Source organism: Nerophis ophidion, linkage group LG12, assembly GCF_033978795.1.
Source record: "Nerophis ophidion isolate RoL-2023_Sa linkage group LG12, RoL_Noph_v1.0, whole genome shotgun sequence".
NCBI lineage: Eukaryota > Metazoa > Chordata > Actinopteri > Syngnathiformes > Syngnathidae > Nerophis > Nerophis ophidion.
The window spans coordinates 58,839,394-58,864,777 of record NC_084622.1 but is presented as its reverse complement, the minus strand read 5'-3'; the positions used below and the strand labels follow the sequence as shown (position 1 = coordinate 58,864,777).

The 25,384-nt window shown below is 40.2% G+C and overlaps 1 protein-coding gene across 8 annotated transcripts in view; it reads right to left on the bottom strand.

Moving 5' to 3' along the window:
- The window catches only part of mical3a (microtubule associated monooxygenase, calponin and LIM domain containing 3a), a 179,874-nt gene that overhangs the window by 115,544 nt on the left and 38,946 nt on the right, over positions 1-25,384 (bottom strand). For all 8 annotated transcript variants that reach the window (XM_061917871.1, XM_061917872.1, XM_061917873.1 and 5 more), the window contains exons 2-10: positions 13,598-14,018; positions 11,878-12,085; positions 11,687-11,803; positions 11,466-11,567; positions 8,097-8,252; positions 7,725-7,825; positions 1,582-1,839; positions 1,341-1,456; positions 826-952 (exon numbers count right to left, since the gene is read on the bottom strand). In XM_061917871.1, the coding sequence (XP_061773855.1) occupies positions 826-952; positions 1,341-1,456; positions 1,582-1,839; positions 7,725-7,825; positions 8,097-8,252; positions 11,466-11,567; positions 11,687-11,803; positions 11,878-12,085; positions 13,598-13,876 (1,464 nt within the window). In that variant the 5' untranslated portion in view covers positions 13,877-14,018. The remainder of the gene's footprint in view (positions 1-825; positions 953-1,340; positions 1,457-1,581; positions 1,840-7,724; positions 7,826-8,096; positions 8,253-11,465; positions 11,568-11,686; positions 11,804-11,877; positions 12,086-13,597; positions 14,019-25,384) is intronic.

The window sequence follows — 25,384 nt, the reverse complement described above, 5'->3', positions numbered from 1 at the left end:
TAAAGTTTTTTTATGATAATACAAGCATGTTTAACACACATAGATTCCTTTCTTTCATGAAGACAAGAATATAAGTTGGTGTATTACCTGATTCTGATGACTTGCATTGATTGGAATTAGACAGTGGTGCTGATAACGTCCGCATTTTCAAATGGAGGGAAAAAAAAAGTCCTCCTTTCTGTCTAATACCACATGAAAGTGGTTGGATTTGGCATCTCATTTGTCCAACTTGCATACTCCTTTTTAAACACTTTGTTATGAGAGTAGCATATGTGTGTGGCCCTTTAATGTCTGGCAGCAGGTGAGTGTGTGGGCGAGCGAGGAGAGGGAGCGGTCGCTGAGGGCGGGGGAGAAATACATTGGCATCAAACTCCGTAGCTTGCTAGCTTTCTGAGACTCTTATTTTGTTAGCACAGGCAGGATGAAACAGGTCTTTTATGGTGAAGACAGGAAGTGTGCAGTCGCTCTTTAGAGTTTTGACAGTAGGTACGGAGTCTCTAGAAATAAAATGTGTTTCTCTGCGTCCGCCCTGTTAGTGATTTGTTTCTTAAATATGAGCTCGCAGCAGCCAGCGTCATCTCACAAGATCCTCGGGTGCCGAGAATGTCAAACAACTGACGAAAGTGAAGTCTTGGTATGATTGATGATTGCTCATTTTTATGTACATTTTTTAATGCCTGGCTTGAGATCGACTGACACACCCTCCGAGATCGACCAGTCGATCGCGATCGACGTAATGCCCACCCCTGGTCTACAGGGATATAGTCCGTAAGCACACATGATTGTATTTCTTTATGGGAAAAAAAACCAAAAAGAAACACTCACCTGGCTGGGTTTGAGGAAGTTAAGGCTAACGTTGGGGTAACGAGTGGTAGGATCCACGCTGTACTGACTGAAGTTCTTGCTGACATTTTCTGGCGTCGTCTGGGGCAGTAGACGATAAATACTCTCCCTGGGCGAAGAGGAGATATTTCAAAACAACAAGTTAACTTAATTACTAATCCGATACATGGAATAGTTTAAGTAAGAACAAATGATGGAAACAGACAAAAAAAAAACACGTTCACTTTGTTATATAAGAGCACACACAGCTACTGCAGAGTCAAGTTCCGTTAAGATCCTCTTATCGTACTATCAATAACAAAGGTGTGACTGACGCTTAAAATGACAGAGGCACATTTCCTAGCAAACCACTTTAAGATTAAGGGAGTGTGTCTGAAGAGCAGTGATACATGTGTGTGTTTGTGTGTGTGTTCCAACTGCACAAGTGTTTTCATGCAAGCGCAATAACATGTCAGACCAAGTTTGGTGTGACTCTATCATCGTTTCCACCTACTAACCTCTCAGCCAGAACCTCTAACGGCGTTTTTCCCTGAGCCCAGCTCTTCACCATCCATCCTGAGTCCATGGCTGCCAGGAAACCACGGGCAATGCCAGTACCCATGGGCCAAAAAGGCTGGAGACAACAGCACATAAAACAACCAAATATGGTCACAAAAAAGCCAAGAATGTACAAACTAAACAAAATATGCAGTATACTGTGACGCGAGACAAAAAAAACTGTCTTGAAAGAGCTCTTACCTCTAATAAGCTGTCTCCCACAAGCGCCACCAGTAGTTTGTGGTCATTGCGCTGACGAACCATGGCGGCGTTCTCCGATGCATACATGCAAGTAAAGTCAAACATGGCGACATCAGGCTGGCCGTAGTGGTTGATGGCAAAATCGAGCGAGGGCAGCTGGTGGTTTGTTGAAAAATCTGCAGCCTCGCGGGCGTAAGACAAAAGAGCGACTTGGTCCACATTCGCTCGCGACAGCAGCATCTCTGTGTCTGCATAGTCCTGCAGGACAAAAATGAGGGATCAGTTAAGTCGTCGATTACATCACTAGTTTTGAAAGTGGCTAAATATATTTATATTGTTCACTGCTCAAATCCACTGCAAGTCATCCTGTCATGCCAGACATCTGTCAATGTGTACAGAAAAGTGGTGAAATGATTTGCTGACAAAAATCGACAATAACATTTGTCGCAGCCAAATTCATTTGTCGATAATAGTGTGTGACGTCATTGCTTGTGTTTTTACGAACGAAAAAGAAAGTGCGAGTTGGCGCTTCTGGTGACCAGCAGCAGGAAGTAAAAAAAAACGGCAACAACATACAGTACAGGCCAAATGTTTGGACACACCTTCTTATTCAATGTGTTTTCTTTATTTTCATGACCAAAAAAGGTGAAATAACTGAAAACATGTTTTATACTCTAGTTCAGGGGTGGGCATTACGTCGATCGCGATCGACTGGTCGATCTCGGAGGGTGTGTCAGTCGATCTCAAGCCAGGCATTAAAAAATGTACATAAAAATGAGCAATCATCAATCATACCAAGACTTCACTTTCGTCAGTTGTTTGACATTCTCGGCACCCGAGGATCTTGTGAGATGACGCTGGCTGCTGCGAGCTCATATTTAAGAAACAAATCACTAACAGGGCGGACGCAGAGAAACACATTTTATTTCTAGAGACTCCGTACCTACTGTCAAAACTCTAAAGAGCGACTGCACACTTCCTGTCTTCACCATAAAAGACCTGTTTCATCCTGCCTGTGCTAACAAAATAAGAGTCTCAGAAAGCTAGCAAGCTACGGAGTTTGATGCCAATGTATTTCTCCCCCGCCCTCAGCGACCGCTCCCTCTCCTCGCTCGCCCACACACTCACCTGCTGCCAGACATTAAAGGGCCACACACATATGCTACTCTCATAACAAAGTGTTTAAAAAGGAGTATGCAAGTTGGACAAATGAGATGCCAAATCCAACCACTTTCATGTGGTATTGGACAGAAAGGAGGACTTTTTTTTTTCCCTCCATTTGAAAATGCGGACGTTATCAGCACCACTGTCTAATTCCAATCAATGCAAGTCATCAGAATCAGGTAATACACCAACTTATATTCTTGTCTTCATGAAAGAAAGGAATCTATGTGTGTTAAACATGCTTGTATTATCATTAAACACCATTAACTTGTTAACAAAAATGTCTCTTTCATAAATAAATAAATATAAATTATAAATAGGAATGAGGTAGATCTCCTCGACTTGGTCAATTGAAAAGTAGCTCGCCTGCAGAAAAAGTGTGAGCGCCCCTGCTCTAGTTTCTTCAAAATAGCCACCATTTGCTCTGATTACTGCTTTGAACCCTCTTGGCATTCTCTCGATGAGCTTCAAGCACACCTATGAAGTGAAAACCATTTCAGGTGACTTACTTCTTGAAGCTCATTGAGAGAATGCTAAGAAAGTGCTAAGCAATTATCAGAGCAAAGGGTGGCTATTTTGAAGAAACTAGAATATAAAATGTGTTTTTAGTTATTTCACCTTTTTTTAAGTAACTCCACGTGTTCAATCATAGCTTTGATGCCTTCAGTAACAATCTACAATGTAAATAGTCATGAAGATAAAGAGAACGCATTGAATGAGAAGGTGTGTCCAAACTTATAGCATATACTGTAAATGAAAACATGGAAAGTATGGATCTGAATATTTTACCCAAACACGTCAAGGCCGTGTGTAGTAATGTTCAAGGCCTTGCTTTTCACGGCAATATGTCTGCGATACAGAACCATTTAAAGCAGAGGCCTGACAGACATGTGGAAGATGTGTTTTTAGACTCTTTTTGGTAAGCATTTAGCTCCCTAACAACAGAGAGACAGAGTTGTGTAAAAAATTAACCAACTATGTTTTTAGCCAAAGTAATGTGTCTATATACCAGGGGTGCCCACACTTTTTCTGCAGGCGAGCTACTTTTCAATTGACCAACTCGAGGGGATCTACCTCATTTATATATATCATTTATATTTATTTATTTATGAAAGAGACATTTTTCTAAACAAGTTAAATGTGTTTAGTGATAATACAAGCATGTGTAACACATATAGATGTCTTTCTTTCACAAAGACAAGAATATAAGTTGGTGTATTACCTGATTCTGATGACTTGCATTGATTGGAATTAGACAGTAATGATGATAACGCCCACATTTTCAAATGGAGGAGAAAAAAAGTTGTCCTTTCTGTACAATACCACATGAATGTGGTTTGTTTTTGGCATCTAATTCATCCAGCTTCCATACACTTTACAAGAAAAACATTGGCGGCAAATTCCGTAGTTTGCTTGATTGACATTCACGGCACCCGAGGGTCTTGTGAGATGACGCTGGCTGCTGCCAGTTCATTATTATGAAAAAATGACAGAGAGGAAGGCGAGAAACACTTTTTATTTCAACAGACTTTCGCGTCATCCCTTCCGTCAAAACTCTAAAGGCCGACTGCACATTTCCTATCTTCACAATAAAAGCCCTGCTTCATGCTGCCTGCGCTAACAAAATAAGAGTCTCGGAAAGCTGGCGTGCACAAGTGATGTGCACGCCAGCTTTCTGAGGGATCACTTGTGCACGCCAGTTTTCCGAAGCTCTGTATTTAGTTAGCGCAGGCAGCATGAAGCAGGGCTTTTATTGTGAAGATAGGAAATGTGCAGTCGGCCTTTAGAGTTTTGACGGAAGGTACGGCGCAAAAGTCTGTTGAAATAAAAAGTGTTTCTCGCCTTCCTCTCTGTCATATTTTCATAATAATGATCTTGCAGCAGCCAGCGTCATCTCACAAGACCCTCCGGTACCGTGAATGTCATTTAAGTGACGTCTTGGTGAAGATTGATGATCACTAATTTTTAGGTCTATTTTTTTTAAAAGCCTGGCTGGAGATCGACTGACACACCCCCCGCGGTCGACTGGCAGCTCGCGATCGACGTAATGGGCACCCCTGCTATATACCTTTGTGGATTTTTGTAAACAGGTTATCATTGATAAAATCCCTTTTCTTTAAGAGGAAGCTAGCTAGCTTTGATGTTTCTTTTTTTTGTTGTTATTGCTGCTTTCTGACTGTCCAAAATTACAAATTGCAACTTTGTTTTTAATGGGCCGGCTTTTAAAGCCTGTCGGTGCTTTAAAAAATGACCGAAAGTTTGATAAGAGTTATTATTTTCTAACAGCCTAATGATCAGCACAGTTACGGTATGAATAAATATTTCTGAATGAAAAAGGCATCTTTTTGGTTAGTTAGCACGTGCCTACAGATATACTCAAGCTGAATGTAAAAAGCAGATTACTAAATTGGGGCCACTGACTAGGTGTACGTGTCCTGGCTGACCGCGTCAGACTTTGTTACATTGATTTCCTGTGTTTACAGTTTTATTGGTCTCAGTGCTCCTTCCTCCCTGTTTTTTCCATTTCCTTCACACTTCCTCTGCCTCTTAACAGTCAGCATGGAGTACTGATTACCACACCTGCCCCTGTTTGGTGATTAGGATACGGTGCTTGTTCATTGTATGTTGTTCCATGTTAGTTGCTGTTGTTTTTACCCATCACCTTTTCCTAGCTATGCAAGATCAATTCTTTGTTTTTGTCACCCCCTGACTGCTATCCATATGTGTTTTCTGCCTGGTACTTATAAAGTGACCCTTTACTTTCAAACAACTCCTGCCTTTTCTTCATTTTGAAATCACGTTGGCGCCAACTACCATACAAAGACGTAACAACACGCTTCATAATACAATAAGTCGACAAATCGTGAAGATAGTCGATGACTAGTCGACTATCAAAAGTCATTAGATGCAGCCCTAGTACAGAATCGTAAAAAAAAAAAGGCGACTCATAATGATTACCGTATTTTACGGACCATAGGGGTCACCAATGAATGGTCTATTTTCAATCTTTTTTTCATATATAAGGCATTACGGTTTATGGGGCGGATTAAATGAGTCATATTATACTTTTTTTTTCTAAATTGAAAACACTTCCTTGTGGTCTACATAACATGTAATGGTAGTTCTTTGGTCAAAATGTTGCACAGATGATGTTTTACAGATCATCTTCAAGCCGCTTTCTGACAGTCGCTTTAGGATGCACCGTTTTGTGGGAGGTCTTATTTACGTGGCTCACCATTGGCAGCGCCTTCTCCCCGTCATTATTGTTGTAGCGTGCAAGGATGGGAGTGGAAGTGTCAAAAGATGGAGATAACTGTTTTAATGACATTCAGAGTTTACTTAAATCAACAACGGAGCAGCATCTCCTCATCCGGAAACAACAACAAGGTTGGGTCCCGTGAAAAACAGTCCAAACGGAACTCTATAATAACTAAAGTTCCTTGGATGAATGATATAAACTCACTACAACGGAATGTGTTAGCGCTTTCATGGCGAGTTTACTGACAGATATAAGTAAAAACTTTACACTACTTTATATTAGAAATGGCAACTGCTGAGAATGAATGTACCATAACAAAATGATAGAGAAACAGAAGAAACTTATCGAGTACGGAGTCCTCACGGAATACAAAGGCGCGCGCAATTTTTCAGGATCTATGCAGATACCAAATACAGATCCGCATGTACCAGAAGGTAAGAAAAGTTGCTTTTGCATAATATCACGAAACAAGACGGAAGGTAATGTCTTACCTTATACACACACCATAATACTCGTATGTTTAATACGCCGACAATCCATCAAGCGGTGTGGCTTAATAGCTTAAAAAAGTCTTATTAAAACATTTTGATAGATTTTTGAGGGCCGTGTATAGTAATGTTCTATATTTTCAATGGAACAAATAAAATGTTGGTGTTGTTTACTTGAGTCATATTGTCACCATATGGCAGTCTACACTTATCTCTTAAGGTTGACTGCCATCTACTGGTCACACTTATCATTACACCATGTACCAAATAAAATTGCTTCGAGGTCGGTAAGCAAAACGAGAATTATTCCGTACATTCATACTGTCGAGTTTTGAGAAAAAATTGTTATAGTAACAGCATTATATGGTAAAGTATCGTATAATAAGTACGAAATTGATGGGATATTTGGATAGAACAATTAATCACAGCTCTTCCTTTTACATAATCAAACCTTGCCATAAGGGAAATTAACATTTGCGTGTGAGTTGAACTGTCTTAACATGCACATCAAATCACTGCATGTTTTAGGAGTGACATGTTTTCATAGGGGCGGTTAGAGGCACATTCTTTGGGATTCAAGCTTTTAGGGTGTGTATTGCCAGGCTGGTGCTGGTAAAAGTAGAGAGCAGGGTAGTGGAGGTTGTCAACTGTGGTAGATGTGTTGAATCAAGATTAAGAACTCGCTTCTCTCCTGTTAATATTTTGTCCTTTCTTTGCTGCAGAAGAATCGTTTTCAAACTTTGAGTTAAAAAAAAAGTTATTGTACCTAAACTTTTTACAACATGTTTTGCAAACCCCTTTGGCATCAGTGCTTCTATATGCCGCGAACCGTTTGAAGTAGGACTGCAAATTGTTATTTTAAAACAACTTGAAGCTGGTTTGTGACCTTACGCCAGTGCATAGCCATGGCACACCTTCAGCCATGTTTGTACAGGAAGGCAGATATGTGTAATGTCATTCTGCATTCCTGTGGAAGTGGGCTAGTGAGAGGAAATGGAACTTCTACGTATTCCAAGGGGCACAAAGAGTGAGCAAATGTGCTTAAAGTTGGCAGTAGAGTCCTGGTGACAGTTGGCTTTGTTAGACCATTAGGATGGTAGCAGAGAAAACACAGAAGACTAAAACTCTGTAAAACAATGTCAGCCTGTACGTGCGTGCAGCTTTTGTTTCTCATTGACAGTCTGAATATTCTGCAATTCCTCTCACAAACGGTCAGCTCTTTGATTACTCACATGCAGAATGACTCCTTTCTCTAGCAGGCTTTGTTTCTTGGCAGTCATCACAAAGTAGTGTGTGTCATCCTTATAGTAGACAATGTTTTCCAGGTCAATACCTAAAAAGACCACAGGAAAAAGACTGTTACATAGCAAATAACAAAGTGTTTCTCTATTGCAGCAGCAGTCTGCTCTGCCGTACGCAGAGGACAAGGGAGGCAATTATGCGAAACAGAGCTCCAGGACAATGTCACGTCAGCAAATTTAAACAGAGTTTTGGACTGACAATTTTGGAAGCATAGACACAAGAGATAACTGGAGGCGTAACTACAAATAAAGGTTTGTAATCAATTCTACAAGATTCTAAAATGACCTGCTACATAAACACACCTGTTGCTTCTCTGAGGTCTTGAAAGAACTTCTGATTAAATATGAAGGCGACGCCGCTGATCTCTTCAACTTTTGCCTCTGCTGTCGTGTTCCTGTTAATGAAGTTTGCTGTGATGGCGATAGCAAGCTTTCCACGAAACTCCTTGCGTCGAAACCCTAATTACAAGACAACGCAGAAAGTTTAAACAGAGCTGGAACAACCTAAGACCATGTTTTCTGCAATATTCAGGTCTTGCCAAAGTATTCTATGATACATTTTAAATACAGAGTAATTCACAAACTTAGAGCCAATAAAACATTTTGTTGAATGGGAAATCTCTTAAAACAGTGGTTCTCAAACTTATTTCACCAAGTGCCACCTCAGAAAAAAATTGTCTCTCCAAGTGCACCATAATTACAGTGGCATAGTAGGCCTATGTTTTCGTTAAAAACAAGGCAGATAATTTAACAAACATAATACATATTTTGGCTACTGTAACATTACACACAGTTTAAACAGTAACAATGTGTTTAAATATAGGAAAATAAAACACTGTACTTTAATCAAGTGATTCTTTGCCTCACTACTAGATGGAGCCCGCGTACAACTAGTGGTATACATACCACAGTTTGAGAATCCTGCCTTAAAATAATTATTTTAACTACACAGTGGAACCTCGATTTCTGAACTCCTTATTGTACAAATCTTTTGACTTACGAACAGCAGACCTAATGAAAATATGCTTTGGTGTACGAACGTTGTCTCTGTGTAGGAACTAGGAACGTTGCAGAGCAGCCATTAAGTGCCTGACTGCACATACATTCTGGGCGGGCTGATCAGTATCTGGTGCTTACTGCGTATTAATTTAGCAGAGTGCTACTGTAAGCAACTTTGCTTTTGTGTGTGTTTTTTAGCCTTTCTACAGCATGTTTCTACTTTCGCTAGCTCGATATGTGTCCAAAGATAGTAACGGACAATAAATTTGAGGTTTGAAACATTAACAAGTATCCAGAGCGTTGTCAACACTGTTTGTAGATCCAGGTTTCACTGTATATTAGAACTACAGTATTGCTTGGATTCAAAATGATGTCATATCTGGCTCACTGCCGGCTCATTGAATACACGTGGTGGTCAAGCCAGCGTCTGTTCTCAATGGGTACTGGGGAAATGCCTTATGTTTGCATTGTTTTCGGCTGTACGAACCGTTTAAATCGTGAAAGGAATAAACGTTTCTTCAGAATTCCTCGAGAGGTAATTAAGAATGGCGGAAGAGTGCAAGATTTTATTGAAGACGACACTTAAAAGTACAACACACTCGAGTATAAGGGAGCAAAGTCGAAAAATGCACAGAGTTTTTAATGACCAGTCCGTTAAAGGTTTGTTCGATATACTTTTAACGTTTAGTGTTTCCCATAGATCAGTGGTTCTCAACCTTTTTTCAGGGATGTACCCCCTTGTGAACATTTTTTTAATTCAAGTACCCCCTAATCAGAGCAAAACGTTTTGGTTGAAAAAAAGAGATACAGAAATAGACCTCCTTTTTAGACCAGTTGATCTGCCGCTTCTTTTCTTTTCTTTCTCCTATGTCCCCCCCTCTCTTGTGGAGGGGGTCCGGTCCGATGACCATGGATGAAGTACTGGCTGTCCAGAGTCGAGACCCAGGATGGACCGCTCGTCGGGACCCAGGATGGACCGCTCGCCTGTATCGGTTGGGGACATCTCTTCGCTGCTGATCCGCCTCCGCTTGAGATGGTTTCCTGTGGACGGGACTCTCGCTGCTGTCTTGGATCCGCTTGAACTGAACTCTCGCGGCTGTGTTGGAGCCACTATGGATTGAACTTTCACAGTATCATGTTAGACCCGCTCGACATCCATTGCTTTCGGTCCCCTAGAGGGGGGGGGTTGCCCACATCTGAGGTCCTCTCCAAGGTTTCTCATAGTCAGCATTGTCACTGGCGTCCCACTGGATGTGAATTCTCCCTGCCCACTGGGTGTGAGTTTTCCTTGCCCTTTTGTGGGTTCTTCCGAGGATGTTGTAGTCGTAATGATTTGTGCAGTCCTTTGAGACATTTGTGATTTGGGGCTATATAAATAAACATTGATTGATTGATTGATTGAAGTAAAATACAGCACTATGTCATCAGTTTCTGATTTGTTAAATTGTATCACAGTGCAAAAATATTGCTCATTTTTGGTGGTCTTTCTTGAACTTTTTGGAAAAAAAGATATAAAAAAACACTAAAAACTTGTTGAAAAATAAACAAGTGATTCAATTATAAATAAATGTTTTTACACATAGAAGTAATCATCAACTTAAAGTTCCCTCTTTGGGGATTGTAATAGAGATTCATTTGGATTCATGAACTTAATTCTAAACATTTCTTCCCAAAATAAGAAATCGTTAACATCAATATTTATGGAACATGTCCACAAAAAAGTCTAGCTGTCAACATTGTTGCATTTTAATTTTCACAGTTTATGAACTTACATTCATATTTTGTTTAAGTATTATTCAATAAATATATCTATAAAGGATTTGTGAATTGTTGCTATTTTTAAAATATAAAAAAAAATCTCAAGTACCCCCAGGGGTACTCGTACCCCCATTTGAGAACCACTGCCATAGATAATATCTTCATGTTATCTATAATTCTTAAAAACAAATTTTTGCTACGAGTGTTCCATAAAGCACCAACTCAGCAAGTCTAAATAAAATAAATCAAATGTGAGCAAAACCTAAAAGAGTTATAAGCTTTTACCGTGGCAACGATCATAAATGAAGCTTTCAGCTCATACACTGTGTTGACATTTATAGTTATATTTTGATAAAGATGGGGAACAACACGCATACTCATAAACCGTGTGTAAACAGCAAGGGCAGGCAACAAACATGGCAGTAGACACCAAGTTAAATCATGAAATGCAATCTTATCCGCGCATTCTCCACGAGAGTCTTGATACCAATTTCCTTGACTTAGCCACACAAAAAAAACTCGTACACCTCCATGCTTTTCCAGATTTCCATCTGTTTTGTCGTGTAGAATGATATCTGGAGCCCACAATAGTTCTAATTGTTTGGGAACTCCACCGACGAATAATCTTTTATCACTCGACAAATCTTTTTTTTGATAAAGTATAGGGATCTGTTCCATTGCATACTTGGATGATTTGCTCATATTTGCTTTTTTGCAGGAAAATACAGGCCCCTTGTGTACTCCACTAGTGCGCGCGCTGCTTACTGTACAACAGCCACCTTAGCTTTGTTGACCACCACTGTTTTTCACTTCCGGGAAGAAATCACTTGTCGGAATACAAGCACTATTGTGGCAGATAAACAAAAGTTTCAAGCAGTATGTGCAACACCAGAAACAAACGAGGTGATGACTCGCCTGGTAGTGTGTTTCTCCTTCCGTCTGCTCCAATGATGACGTCAAACTCCAGCTCATTGACAGGGTGTGTCCTGGGGTGTACCTCGGCCCTCCAGCCTATCCCTGAGAACAGACACCGTATGTGTAATCTCATGGATATGCAACATAAGAGGAACTGAAGACAATGTTCTTTAACCAAAACATTAATTTCATTTTCCTTTTTGAAAACAGTTTGAACTCACTTTCACTCTCCTGATCTGCAGGAGGTTCAATTAAACCCTTGAATTCCACATTAACATGGATTTCAATTCCCACGAGGAGAGCGACTTTGAGCAACATTAGCTGAAGCTGACGAATACCTACAACACAAAGACAATCATACAATCGCTCCTCCACATAATGCACATCAATCAACAATGTATTTACTACTCACTGATATGATCAATGGCACCGGCGCAGAACTTTCCATGAAACTTCTTGGCCCCAAGGCCTCTGAGGTCCTGAATGGTGAATGGCCAAAGGTGCAACACGTTGTTCCTGGAGAAAGCATCCCTCTTCTCCAACAGCACCACTTTGGCCCCCAGGAAGGCAAGCTCGATGGCTGTTCGCAAGCCACATGGCCCAGCGCCAATGATCAGACACTAACAACAAAAGCAGACACATTTAATATGAATAAACAGTCATACATAACAGTTGGATTTCATTTGGGAACAAAGGGGTCGCTGTTTAAGAGTTTAAAGAGGAACATTATCACAATTTCAAAAGGGTTAAAAACAATAAAAATCAGTTCCCAGTGGCCTGTTGTATTTTTTGAAAATTTTTTCTAAATTTTACCGGTCCCGGAATATCCCTAAATAAAGCTTTAAAGTGCCTTATTTTCGCTATCTTCGAAACCACTATCCATTTCCCTGTGACGTCATACAGGGCTGCCAATACAAACAACATGGCGGTTACCACAGCAAGATATAGCGACATTAGCTCGGATTCAGACTCGGATTTCAGCGGCTTACGCGATTCAACAGATTACGCATGTATTGAAACAGATGGTCGGAATATGGAGGCAGATGGCGAAAATGAAATTGAAGCTATTGAGCGAATAGCTCAATAAAAACGCTATTGACGCTATTCGGCCATAGCGTGGGTGTACCTAATGAAGTGGCCCATAGCATGGCTGCCTTATTAGCATCGCCGGTAAAATGTGCGGACCAAATGATCAGGAATTTCGCATCTTGTGACACTGGAGCAACTTAAATCCGTCGATTGGTAAGTGTTTGTTTCGCATTAAATGTAGGTATCTATTTTCAAATGTACATACAGCTAGCATAAATAGCATGTTAGCATTGATTAGCTGGCAGTCATGCCGTGACCAAATATGTCTGATTAGCACATAAGTCAACAACATCAACAAAACTCACCTTTGTGATTTCGTTGACTTAATTGTTGCAAATGCATCTGCAGGTTATCCATACATCTCTGTGCCATGTCTGTCTTAGCATCGCCGGTCAAATGTGAAAACACTTTGGTACATTCAATGGGGGTCTGGCGGCAGATTTCTTGCCAGTGGTGCAACTTGAATCCCTCCCTGTTAGTGTTGTTACACCCTCCGACAACACACCGACCAGGCATGATGTCTCCAAGGTTCCAAAAAATAGTCAAAAAAAACAGAGCTGACGCCCGGTGTTTGTAATGTGAAAATGAAAATGGCGGGTGTGTTACCTCGGTGACGTCACGTTCTGACGTCATCGCTAAAAGACCCGTAAACAGAAAGGCGTTTAATTTGCCAAAATTCACCCATTTAGAGTTCGGAAATCGGTTAAAAAATATACGTGGTCTTTTTTCTGCAACATCGAGGTATATATTGACGCTTGCATAGGTTTGGTGATAATGTTCCCCTTTAAGTGTCAAGCATCTATTTTAAAAATGTTGTTTTCTTGTCAGTCCTAATAACCTTGACAGTCTCCAAATGTAATATTGGTTTAAGAATTGAGAGATTGATAGAGTGCTGGCAATCGACCTCTCCAGATGTGGAAAAACTACAATAGTAACAGTCATCTTATGTGATGGCGAACATAAAAAAGGTCAATGCGAATTATAATGGTTTCTTCTAAACCCACAACTATCGCCTGTCAGTGTTTAAAACCTGCATGGCTTACCTTAGAGTTGGTACAGGCACGGCCCTTCTTGTACTCCTTTTGGCTGGCCCTCTTGTCTAACTTGGCCCAAAGAGCTTTGGCCTTCCAGTAGTTGAGTTTGGTTTTGAGCTTGTGGTAAAAAACCCTCTGATCAGTGGGCTTGACTTCCAGATGCTCACACAGCTCATGGAAGGCCTTGAGCGTGCCCTTGCATGTGGTCGCCTGGACAAAGTTGTCAAACAAGACATGGGATCGGTTGACCCCTTCTCCTCCAGTTGCACCGACACCTCCATCACCCATGGTCCAGACTCACACCAGGTTGATAGGGCCCTCCACCTCCCCCCCCTACAGGGGTCCCTGAGTCTAACCCCAGCCCTGGATGACGCTGTCTGTTTCTCTCTTCGGTGGAGGGTTCTAACTCCCTGCCTCAGGCATTTTCATTCTGTCAGGGAAGAAAAAGAAATAAACTCAATAAAGTGATGTTTATGTGACATTAAAAAAAAAATCAAAATCCCATGCTAGATTTAGGCTTAAAAGCTGAGAAAGACTTCAGGAGCTAAATAATGTAAATATAATTAAATACAATGTAAACAGCAAAAACTAATCACATTACTGTTTTTTTTGACGGAAGAATAAAGCAAGCCTTGATTATTTTGTTCCAGATCAAGTTACAAGTTAAAAGATGTCCATTATCCACAAACACTACAAAACATGATACAGAATTCTGGTCATAATTCTCTGGTTTTCACACACATGCACACACTTAGGGCCATGAGGTTTTGTTTTAAAGAAATCACACATTATTTTTGCATTATTACTATTATAAGACACATCATTGTCTGCTTATGCTTTAAAGACAATTCTCTCAGCTTTTCATAATGGAACGGGGTACAATTGACAGGGGACTTTGAAAACAATCCATTAAGTCAAGAAACACGGCACACTTGCGAAGACACATAATAAAGACAAGTATTAGAATAATGAATAATTTAAAAAAACAAGCACCAAATATACTGTACATACAGATTAAGTTTTGACCTCATTGCACACATAATAATTGAACCCTAAATGGATATATGTAAAGAGTCAATGAATATTATGTAATACTTAAGATTGTAGGATGTGTTGTTATCTCTGTTACAGTTGTACTGTTGTTGTTGACTTCAGCTGCATCAAGTCTTTATGACTTATGTCTTCTATTTCCTTGTAGTTAAGATGATGCTATCTTAATTGTTTGTCCAGTAGTTCCTTGATGTCTTTGACAAGTATTTAGGCTTCTTCTTCTTGTTTTATGGCAGGTAAGGCTGGGCGATATGGACGAAATAATATATCTCGATATATTTTTAGTTGAACTCGATATTTGATACATATCTCGATAAATTTTCCATTAAAAATATTCATATAAAGATATTCATTTTTGAGCAAAATTCAAAAATGAATGACAACTATACTGTAAACAGTCAGTGGCACTTTTATTAACCACTTCGTCAACACACGTTCTGTGGTCCTACAGACCACATGTGTGAGATCAGCGCCGAGTAAATAACTTAATTGTGCGACTATGATCTTGTTGTTTCAAAATGATTCAACTATACCGGTATATAGTTTAAAACCCTCTCTGTGTGCAAATTTTACAATAGTATTATATTTAAACAACACATTCAGAACATTCGTTCTCAGGACTGGACTGTGCACCTTAACTCCTTTTGCACTATTTTCCTTTTCTTTTCTTCCTATGTTTTGCATATTTATAGACTTTGGCACTGATACCGGAGTTGCTTTTAATCTCATTATACCTGTGTAGTGACAATAAAAGTGTCGGAGGTAGTATTGAACAACAAACCGATGATAGAACAGACACACTTGCCATCTAAACAATACCCCGTTTGTTGACAAGAACAGGCAGCCATCGACGCACATTCAGTCTATTTATGAAGCAGAGGTAACACAACACCAGTGGAAGATTCAAAAGAGCTGCAGTCAAAGCCGACAAACTTCAGCTGCCAGCTTACTAAGCTAACAAAACAGCTCGAGTTGTGCCTGTGACTCGGACAGAGCATGGACTCGCTGACGTCACGCGTTGCCTTTTAAGTTAAATAACCACTGATAGTCACACACACCCTAAATGTGGAGAAACTACCCTCTGCATTTGACCCATCCCCTGGGAGGCGGGGGAGCAGTGAGCAGCAGCGGGGGCCGCGCTCTGGAATCTTTTTGGGTGATTCAACCCCCAATTCCAACCCTTGAAGATGAGTGCCAAGCAGGGAGGTAATGGGTCCCATTTTTTTAGTCTTATGTATGACTAGGCCGAAAAGGCGCACGCATACACTGAAACTTCGCTTAACTGCATTCGTTTGTTTTTTTAAGTTACGTATTGATTACATTATTGAGTAATTGATTACATATATTAAATATTAATGATGTTACTAATTCAATTACTCTTTTAGTAAAGTAACAAGTAACTATGATTAATGACTTGAAAAACCTCTAAAGGCCTTAGTGGCCACATGCGTGGACAGCACATTTTAGCTCTTATTTCCAAAATTGTGTAGACTACTGAATTGGGGTCTTATGCCGCTTATGTGGACAGTTATACTGCCACCTGGTGGTGTCAGAAGAGTATAACATACAATGGAATTTGGAAAAAAAATATAAAAATAAAAATTAGCATGTCACTACAAATGAAGTACACGTTTGTGTACTTATGGACTAAGTACATCATATCAAAAGATGATTTTTAGTTTCTATTCTAATTAGGGTCCAATAAGCCCAAATAGTAAAGAGAAATACAAAAAAAAGCATGTAAACAAACAGCTTGGGCCTTAAGAGGTTAAAGGTATTTTGTAGAACACAGCCTGTCACACAGCATCAAGAAGCAGTTGGCAGTTGTGTGTTCCTGGCTAAAATCTTAGTGTGTATGTTCTATAACAATTTTTACTTCTAAAAACACCAAAGGTCAATTATTTCCATTTGCTGTTGACCTTTAAAAATGGCACTTTATTTCCCATTTTGTTCTTCTGTGTTTTTGTTAGCTGAAGAATTGATTATAGATAAATGTTTTTTTTTTTAAGAAAATAGATGATATTTGACCTTTCTTATATTAATTTCAAATCTTTTATTCTTTTTTCTTATCTCAAAACATCTCTAAATTTGGGATCCTATTATGCCAAACCTACTTTTCGTACCTGTTTTTGTGTATTTAGAACCCCCAACAGTCCCAAATTTTGAAATCTCAGCATGGTGTGGATATTTAATTATGTCAAAGGATATTTCCATTAATGGGTTAGTTTATGAGCCAAACTATATCGGGATATGAGCTTTGGTCCATATCGCCCAGCCTTACACTGTTCTCTATGTTTGAGTGTTAAAGTAGGCCTTATGATGGTATTAATCAGGGGTGTCAAACGTACTGCCCGAGGGCCAGATCAGGCCCGCAGAATGAGTTTGCCAAGTATAGAAATTAACTTGAAATTTTCAAATGAAAGAAACAGCTGTTCTAAATGTGCCCACTGGATGTTGCAATCGCAATTCTTTGTATCTTTGTAGATAGATAGATAGATAGATAGATAGATAGATAGATAGATAGATAGATAGATAGATAGATAGATAGATAGATAGATAGATAGATAGATAGATAGATAGATAGATAGATAGTACTTTATTGATTCCTTCAGGAAAATTAAAATTCCAGCAGCAGTGTACAGAGTTGAGATCAATTTAAATAAAAGTAAAAAGTAAAAAATTGGAGTTTAAAAGGAAACACAATAGAGAAATATTACAATAAGAATAAAAACTAAAAAGCAACAATGTTGCTGCTACATATGTACAAAATAAACCACATTATAGTACATCAGTTGAGGAACATTATCAAAACTACATAAAAAAAACATCCTGTAATTTGATTGACAATTTTTTTATCCTAATAGATTGAAAATGAACACCAATGAGTTGACTGATAAAAATCCTAACATAATTTATTCAGAAAACATAAATAACGACAAATAAAGATCAAATACCATTAACCGCAACAAGTAAGTGTAAAAAAAACATTATGATTTGTACAATTTCAGGATGTGCTTGTTCTATTTATAAACAGAAAAAATAATCTGAAGTTGTCCTTATTTTTAAGTTATTGTGCCACCCGGAAAAGGGTGGAGTGCCATCTCCGGGTTGGGGAGGAGACCCTGCCCCAAGTGGAGGAGTTCAAGTACCTAGGAGTCTTGTTCACGAGTGGGGGAAGAGTGGATCGTGAGATCGACAGGCGGATCGGTGCGGCGTCTTCAGTAATGCGGACGTTGTATCGATCCGTTGTGGTGAAGAAGGAGCTGAGCCGGAAGGCAAAGCTCTCAATTTACCGGTCGATCTACGTTCCCATCCTCACCTATGGTCATGAGCTTTGGGTCATGACCGAAAGGATAAGATCACGGGTACAAGCGGCCCAAATGAGTTTCCTCTCCCTTAGAGATAGGGTGAGAAGCTCTGCCATCCGGGAGGAACTCAAAGTAAAGCCGCTGCTCCTTCACATCGAGAGGAGCCAGATGAGGTGGTTCGGGCATCTGGTCAGGATGCCACCCGAACGCCTCCCTAGGGATGTGTTTAGGGCACGTCCAGCTGGTAGGAGGCCACGGGGAAGACCCAGGACACGTTGGGAAGACTATGTCTCCCGGCTGGCCTGGGAACGCCTCGAGATCCCCCGGGAAGAGCTAGACGAAGTGGATGGAGATAAGGAAGTCTGGGCTTCCCTGCTTAGGCTGCTGCCCCCGCGACCCGACCTCGGATAAGCGGAAGATGATGGATGGATTGATGGATGGATGTGCCATCATTTTACCAGTCCGGCCCACTTGGGAGTATATTTTCCCCCGATCTAAAATGACTTTGACACCCCTAGTATTAATATACTGTATATGAGTGCACATGTGTGCCTTGTTTGAGTGTTAAAAAGGACATTTTGATATTTGGGACATGTCATACTGCTACTAAATGTGTTTTTGTGCTACAAATACAGTTCTTTGGTACTAATGAATGATTGCATGTTCCACTGACTACCTCATTGCAGCTGTCACATAATCCTGTTGGGTTCATTTTTTTATCAGGTGAAATGTCTTATTCAGTCTGGTGTGTCCTAATTTAACGCGTGATATAATTATTTCTTAACCTCTGTTCGACTAGATTAAAAGTTGGCGCTGAAAGTGTCCTGAATTTCCCCCTGCTTCCTCAACTCGTGTCCCTTCTTTCTTTGGTGGCATTTGCTAGTTATTCCTACATGCAAGAGCCATGCATAAGTTAAGGAAAGTGGAATTACTTCCACAATATTACCTGTGCATTATCATCTTCAAGCACTTGTTGCGAGAAGCTGAATCTGCATGTTTTGAGGTGAACATAACCGAACCTTCCAGTATTTAGGCATTTCACCTAAATACGTCATCGCATAGTTAAAAACTAACTGAAGCGTAACACTATCTCGATAGTCGACACCGGAATTATGCCGTGGGTGACAGTACCTCATTTTGTACCACTAAATCAATTAATCTTCAAAATAAGGCACTGTTATCTGCTTAGTTTTTTTAGTTAACCTACCGTTAACCTAACGACAGGTGCCATTATGGTACCCATTTTTTATACGCCTTCTTAGGTATCAAAGTTTACTTAATACAGTAGCCCTTAATCGCAAATGTCTCAAAGGGCTGCACAAACCACAACGGCATCCTCTGCTCAGATCCCACATCACGGCAAGACAAAATTCAACCCAATGGGAACAACGAAAAACCTTGGAAGGGATCGCAGATGTGTTCCCTTGTTTGTGTTTTCCTTTACTACTGACATGACAGGAATGTCTTCATGGGATTTATGCTCTCAGCATGAGTTTGCAAAGTGTATCAAGGCAAAAAAGAGAAATAAAAAAATGCTCAGAAAAAAAACAAAGCAAAACTGATGATTATCATGTTTATCAACAAGACAGAATCTAGTCTTACAACACTGACAGTGACAATAGTTCAACAATTTGGTTCATTTCACTGAAAATTCCCCGTAACCATTTACAAGTAGAAATAATCACCAGAACCTACACCAGGATAAGACAGTTTAAGAAAAATAAATTATATATTTTTTTCTATGTTTAGATATATTAAAGGCCTACTGAAAGCCACTACTAGCGACCACACAGTCTGATAGTTTATATATCAATGATGAAATATTAACATTGCAACACATGACAATACGGCCGCTTTAGTTTACTAAATTGCAATTTTACATTTCCCGCGAGGTATCCTGTTGAAAACGTCCAGCACCACTCACGGCTAAAAGTTGTCTCTTTTCATCGCATAATTACACAGTGTTTTGGACATCTGTGTTGCTGAATCTTTTGCATTTTGTTCAATTAATAATGGAGACTATAAAGAAGAATGCTGTCGGTGGAAAGCGGTGGATTGCAGCTGCCTTTAGCAACCTAAAAACAGCCGGTGTTTCTTTGTTTGTTGTGAAGCTTTAACACAGAGCGATTAAGCGAACATGTTTCTCTACCACATGTTAACCAATTGTGATATTAAGTCGGCTCTTACCGGAGACTTGAGCGGATTATGCGACCTCCTGCAGCTGTCAAAAAGGCAGCTGTGATTTTGGCTCCTCCATTGGCTTCTCTCAGAGACACTGAGACACGCTACTAACACAATAAGCAGATAAGGGATTTTCCAGAATTATCCTAGTAAATGTGTCTAACATCTGAATCGCTCCCACTGCCGCCGCCTGGAGCCGTCGCCTTTTCTTTTTTTTTAGTGCTTCATTCTAACTTTCCTCATCCACAAATCTTTCATCCTCGCTCAAATTAATGGGGAAATCGTCACTTTCTCGGTCCAAATTGCTCTTGCTGCTGGTGGCTATGATTATAAACAATGTTCAGATGTGAGGAGCCCTACAACCCGTGATGTCACACGCACATCGTCTGCTACTTCCGGTAAAGGCAAGGCTTTTTTATTAGCGACCAAAAGTTGCAAACTTTATGGTGGATGTTCTCTACTAAATCCTTTCAGCAAAAATATGGCAATATCGCGAAATGATCAAGTATGACATATAGAATGGACCTGCTATCCCCGTTTAAATAAGAAAATCTCATTTCAGTAGGCCATTCAGTCTCTATTCCGATAACATCAACTGTGCTTTTTTCTTTTTTTAAACCAAAAAATATAAGTACACTACAACGAGCAGGTGTTAACAGGAGTTTAAAAGAACCGATTTATTAAACACCTCAACTGGGAATGTCCCGCTTTAAGAGTGTTTTTAGAAAAGAACTGTCCCTCTGCTGGATGTTATCCCTTAAGTTACATACAAAAATTGGAGTCAAAAGCATCCCCGCCATCAATTGGTGTCGCAAATGTCACAATTAACCCCGAAAACAGTTGGTCTTACTCGCTAGCATTGGCTTAGAGCTAAAGATCGACATAACTTTATTTTACAACCATGGGAAGGAAGCAGTAAGTGTGAGAGACAGTGATGAGAAGAAGAAGTGGATGATAGTCATTAAATTAAGAAATTCTTAATTCTTTAGATGAGACTGGAGGTATGAATAGTGTCCTGTGTTGGGTAACATAACCAATTACAGCATTTTCATCATTGAGTCAAATCTTGGGCAAATTGTCTTCCATACAATAAATGCCCACGCTTAAACTAAAAATGGCGGACGTTTGCAACTCAGTCTGGGTAGATTTTGAACATAATTGTATAATTCGTTTGGAGGAATAGATAGGAAGGCAAGATTGTTTTATAAATATCTCCACAATGCCTCCACACTTCGATTAAATTTTTTTAGGACTTATGCAGATCCAAAATGCACAACAGCAGGTACCAATGGGTAAGAAAAGTTGGTTTTGCAGGCTAGGGCTCCTCTAATTAGTGACAATGCGTCACATTGTCCGTGTACTGCCCCTACTCTAATAGGTTCATCCAAAAGAGAGAGTTTATGGAGTTGTTGGTGTATTTGTAAAGTTAAAGACAAAGAAAATAGGGAAAATGTTATCATAAATGAAGGCTGATTAAGGTATCCTGACCAAACAAAGCACTTCTTTTTGGTAAGTTTGAATCGGTCAAATCAAAAGCTTTGGAAAATACCCTGTCAACTCACAGTTACGAGAAAACCAATCCTTTCCGTGTGCTGCTTTTGTCAACACAACCATAAATGTAGTGTTTATGGCACAGTTACGGCAAAAACAGGCAATAAATCTAACACACTTTATGTTGACAAAATGACATAATGCTGACATTCACAGTCCAAAATTCTATACCATTTGAATAAAGGAATCACAGAGATGGACAAGAATCAATTGTAAAGCATGCAAAAGTTGCCAAAATGTGTATTCCGCAGTTACGGAGACTGCAATAAAAAGCCATAAACCATGCTACGTCCTCATGGTTGGCATATTAGCTACCAGGTTGCCCTTTATCTGGGGATAGGTTGATTGGCAACACTAAATTGGCCCTAGTGTGTGAACGAGAGTGTGAATGTTCTCTATCGGTGGTGGCAACTTGTCCCGGGTGTATCCCGCCTTCCATCCGAATGCAGCTGAGATAGGCTCCAGTATCCCCCGCGACCCCAAAAGGGACAAGCAGCTGAAAATGGATGGATGGATATGATAGCGATAAAATGCAATTTGTGAAGAGACCATACAGTAATGCTAATCTGCGGGCATAAATCCAAATGTTAAAAAACACTTAAAGATTAAAGGTTTATGCAAAACTGTGAGGCTAAGTAATCAAACATTAATAGTGAATAAGAAGTTTAGTCAATCTGTAAATGAAAAGTGACAGTGAAAGTAATGAATGATTGGAAAAAATGCGAAAAAAATTTAACCGAAAAAGAATGTTAATCAATGAACAGTATTTATGTCGTGTATTGTAGTGTATTTCATATCAATGTAGTATCAAATTATATGAGAAACGATTAAAAAATGGTTAACAATATAACTGATGTCTTGAAATATAATTATAAATTTTATATTCATTCCTCCAATTAAAATTTAATGTTTTTATCAAGCTAAAATGTCTGGAATGTTAAAGTCTTAACATTGTGACAATAAGATTAAGAAGTGTATTTTTACTATGATTAATAAACATTTCTAAAAAGAGACATTATGAGTGGGTTTTACAGAAGGATGTGAGCTAATGCAATAATAAATTAAACATATGCAGAATCTGCAAAATGATTTTTCAGATGTTTTCAGTGTAAAATGTGTAAAACAGTATATTTTTTTACAATGAATTTAATAATTTTTGCAACATAACTCAAAGTTGTAAATGGATTTTTGATTACATTTTCCATCCATCCATCCATCCATCTTCTTCCGCTTATCCGAGGTCGGGTCGCGGGGGCAACAGCCTAAGCAGGGAAACCCAGACTTCCCTTTACCCAGCCACTTCCCGGGGGATCCCGAGGCGTTCCCAGGCCAGCCGGGAGACATAGTCTTCCCAACGTGTCCTGGGTCTTCCCCGTGGCCTCCTACCGGTTGGACGTGCCCTAAACACCTCCCTAGGGAGGCGTTCGGGTGGCATCCTGACCAGATGCCCGAACCACCTCATCTGGCTCCTCTCGATGTGAAGGAGCAGCGGCTTTACTTTGAGTTCCTCCCGGATGGCAGAGCTTCTCACCCTATCTCTAAGGGAGAGACCTGGAAACTCATTTGGGCCGCTTGTACCCGTGATCTTATCCTTTCGGTCATGACCCAAAGCTCATGACCATAGGTGAGGATGGGAACGTAGATCGACCGGTAAATTGAGAGCTTTGCCTTCCGGCTCAGCTCCTTCTTCACCACAACGGATCGGTACAACGTCCGCATTACTGAAGACGCTGCACCGATCCACCTGTCGATCTCACCATCCACTCTTCCCTCACTCGTGAACAAGACTCCTAGGTACTTGAACTCCTCCACTTGGGGCAGGGGCTCCTCCCCAACCCGGAGTTGGCACTCCACCCTTTTCCGGGCGAGAACCATGGACTCGGACTTTGAGGTGCTGATTCTCATTCCGGTCGCTTCACACTCGGCTGCGAACCGATCCAGTGAGAGCTGAAGATCCCGGTCAGATGAAGCCATCAGGACTACATCATCTGCAAAAAGCAGAGACCTAATCCCGCGGCCACCAAACCGGAACCCCTCAACGCCTTGACTGCGCCTAGAAATTCTGTCCATAAAAGTTATGAACATTTTACATTTTAAGAATATAAAAAAAAAAAAAAATCCACGTATCTACAAAAAACACACTTCTCCCACAGGTTTCCTTCTCTATTCCTCCCTTTAATAGCGTTCCACAACCCCACTTTGCACGTACTGTGTTTTGTCATGGCATTATTGTGAGGATTTTGAAATTTACAAAATGTTGAGAATGGTAATCAATCTAATAAAAAAAAATAGAGCAACCCCAACTCAAACCCAATCCTAGTGTAACAATACTTAAGATAGGAATTTAAGACATACATATACAATACTTATAACTGTGCAATATTGTAAAAAAAAAAAAAGAAAATAAATAAAGGCAACAGTATCGATAATAATGTTTGTTTTTTATCCCAAAATGCCAATACTATCTTAGCTGCATTCGGGCGGAAGGCGGGATACACCCTGGACAAGTCACCACCTCATCACAGGGCCAACACAGATAGACAGACAACATTCACACACTAGGGCCAATTTAGTGTTGCCAATCAACCTATCCCCAGGTGCATGTCTTTGGAAGTGGGAGGAAGCCGGAGTACCCGGAGGGAACCCACGCATTCACGGGGAGAACATGCAAACTCCACACAGAAAGATCCCGAGCCTGGATTTGAACCCAGGACTGCAGGTCCTTCGTATTGTGAGGCGGACGCACTAACCCCTTGTTCACCGTGCTGCCCTTATCCCAAAATGTGTTATTATTTTTTTTATTTTAATATATATTTGTTTAAATATTATATTTCAAAATGTATTATTTTGAAAAAATAAATAAAAGGCAAAAAAATGTAGTCAATCCCAGTAAACCTTACCATGAAAGCGGCTGACAAAAATGGTACTCCTATCACCCAGAAAGGGACAGTATTTTTTTTTGTTTTGTTTCTGATGTATCAAATCATGCTTTATTCTAAAAATAAATCTCAAAATTAGGCCACTGGGTCAAAAATTCCACTGCACCAACTATGACCAATTAAAATTAGAAATAAACTACCAAAAATTGAACTCTAGGCAAAGTAATTCTTTGTCATTATATCCATCCATTTTCTACCGCTTATTCCCTTTTGGGGTCGCGGGGGGCGCTGGCGCCTATCTCAGCTACAATCGGGCGGAAGGCGGGGTACACCCTGGACAAGTCGCCACCTCATCGCAGGGCCAACACAGATAGACAGACAACATTCACACACTAGGGACCATTTAGTGTTGCCAATCAACCTATCCCCAGGTGCATGTCTTTGGAAGTGGGAGGAAGCCGGAGTACCCGGAGGGAACCCACACATTCACGGGGAGAACATGCAAACTCCACACAGAAAGATCCCGAGCCTGGATTTGAACCCAGGACTGCAGGACCTTCGTATTGTGAGGCAGACACACTAACCCCTCTGCCACCGTGAAGCCCTATTTGTCATTATAGTGTAACACTTATTTTAAAGGTGTAAAAAAACGACATTGTTTCAGTTGATACAAGAACAAGCAGAATGCAATGAGGGATCCGAAGGGTTCAGGATGCCACACTCGAACCACAGACGTGCTAAAACGTTGTACCCACCACAGTGTATAAAATAGCTGCGATGACTGTGTGCATTGGTGTGCATCCTTAAATGGCGTTGTGTTCTGCCAG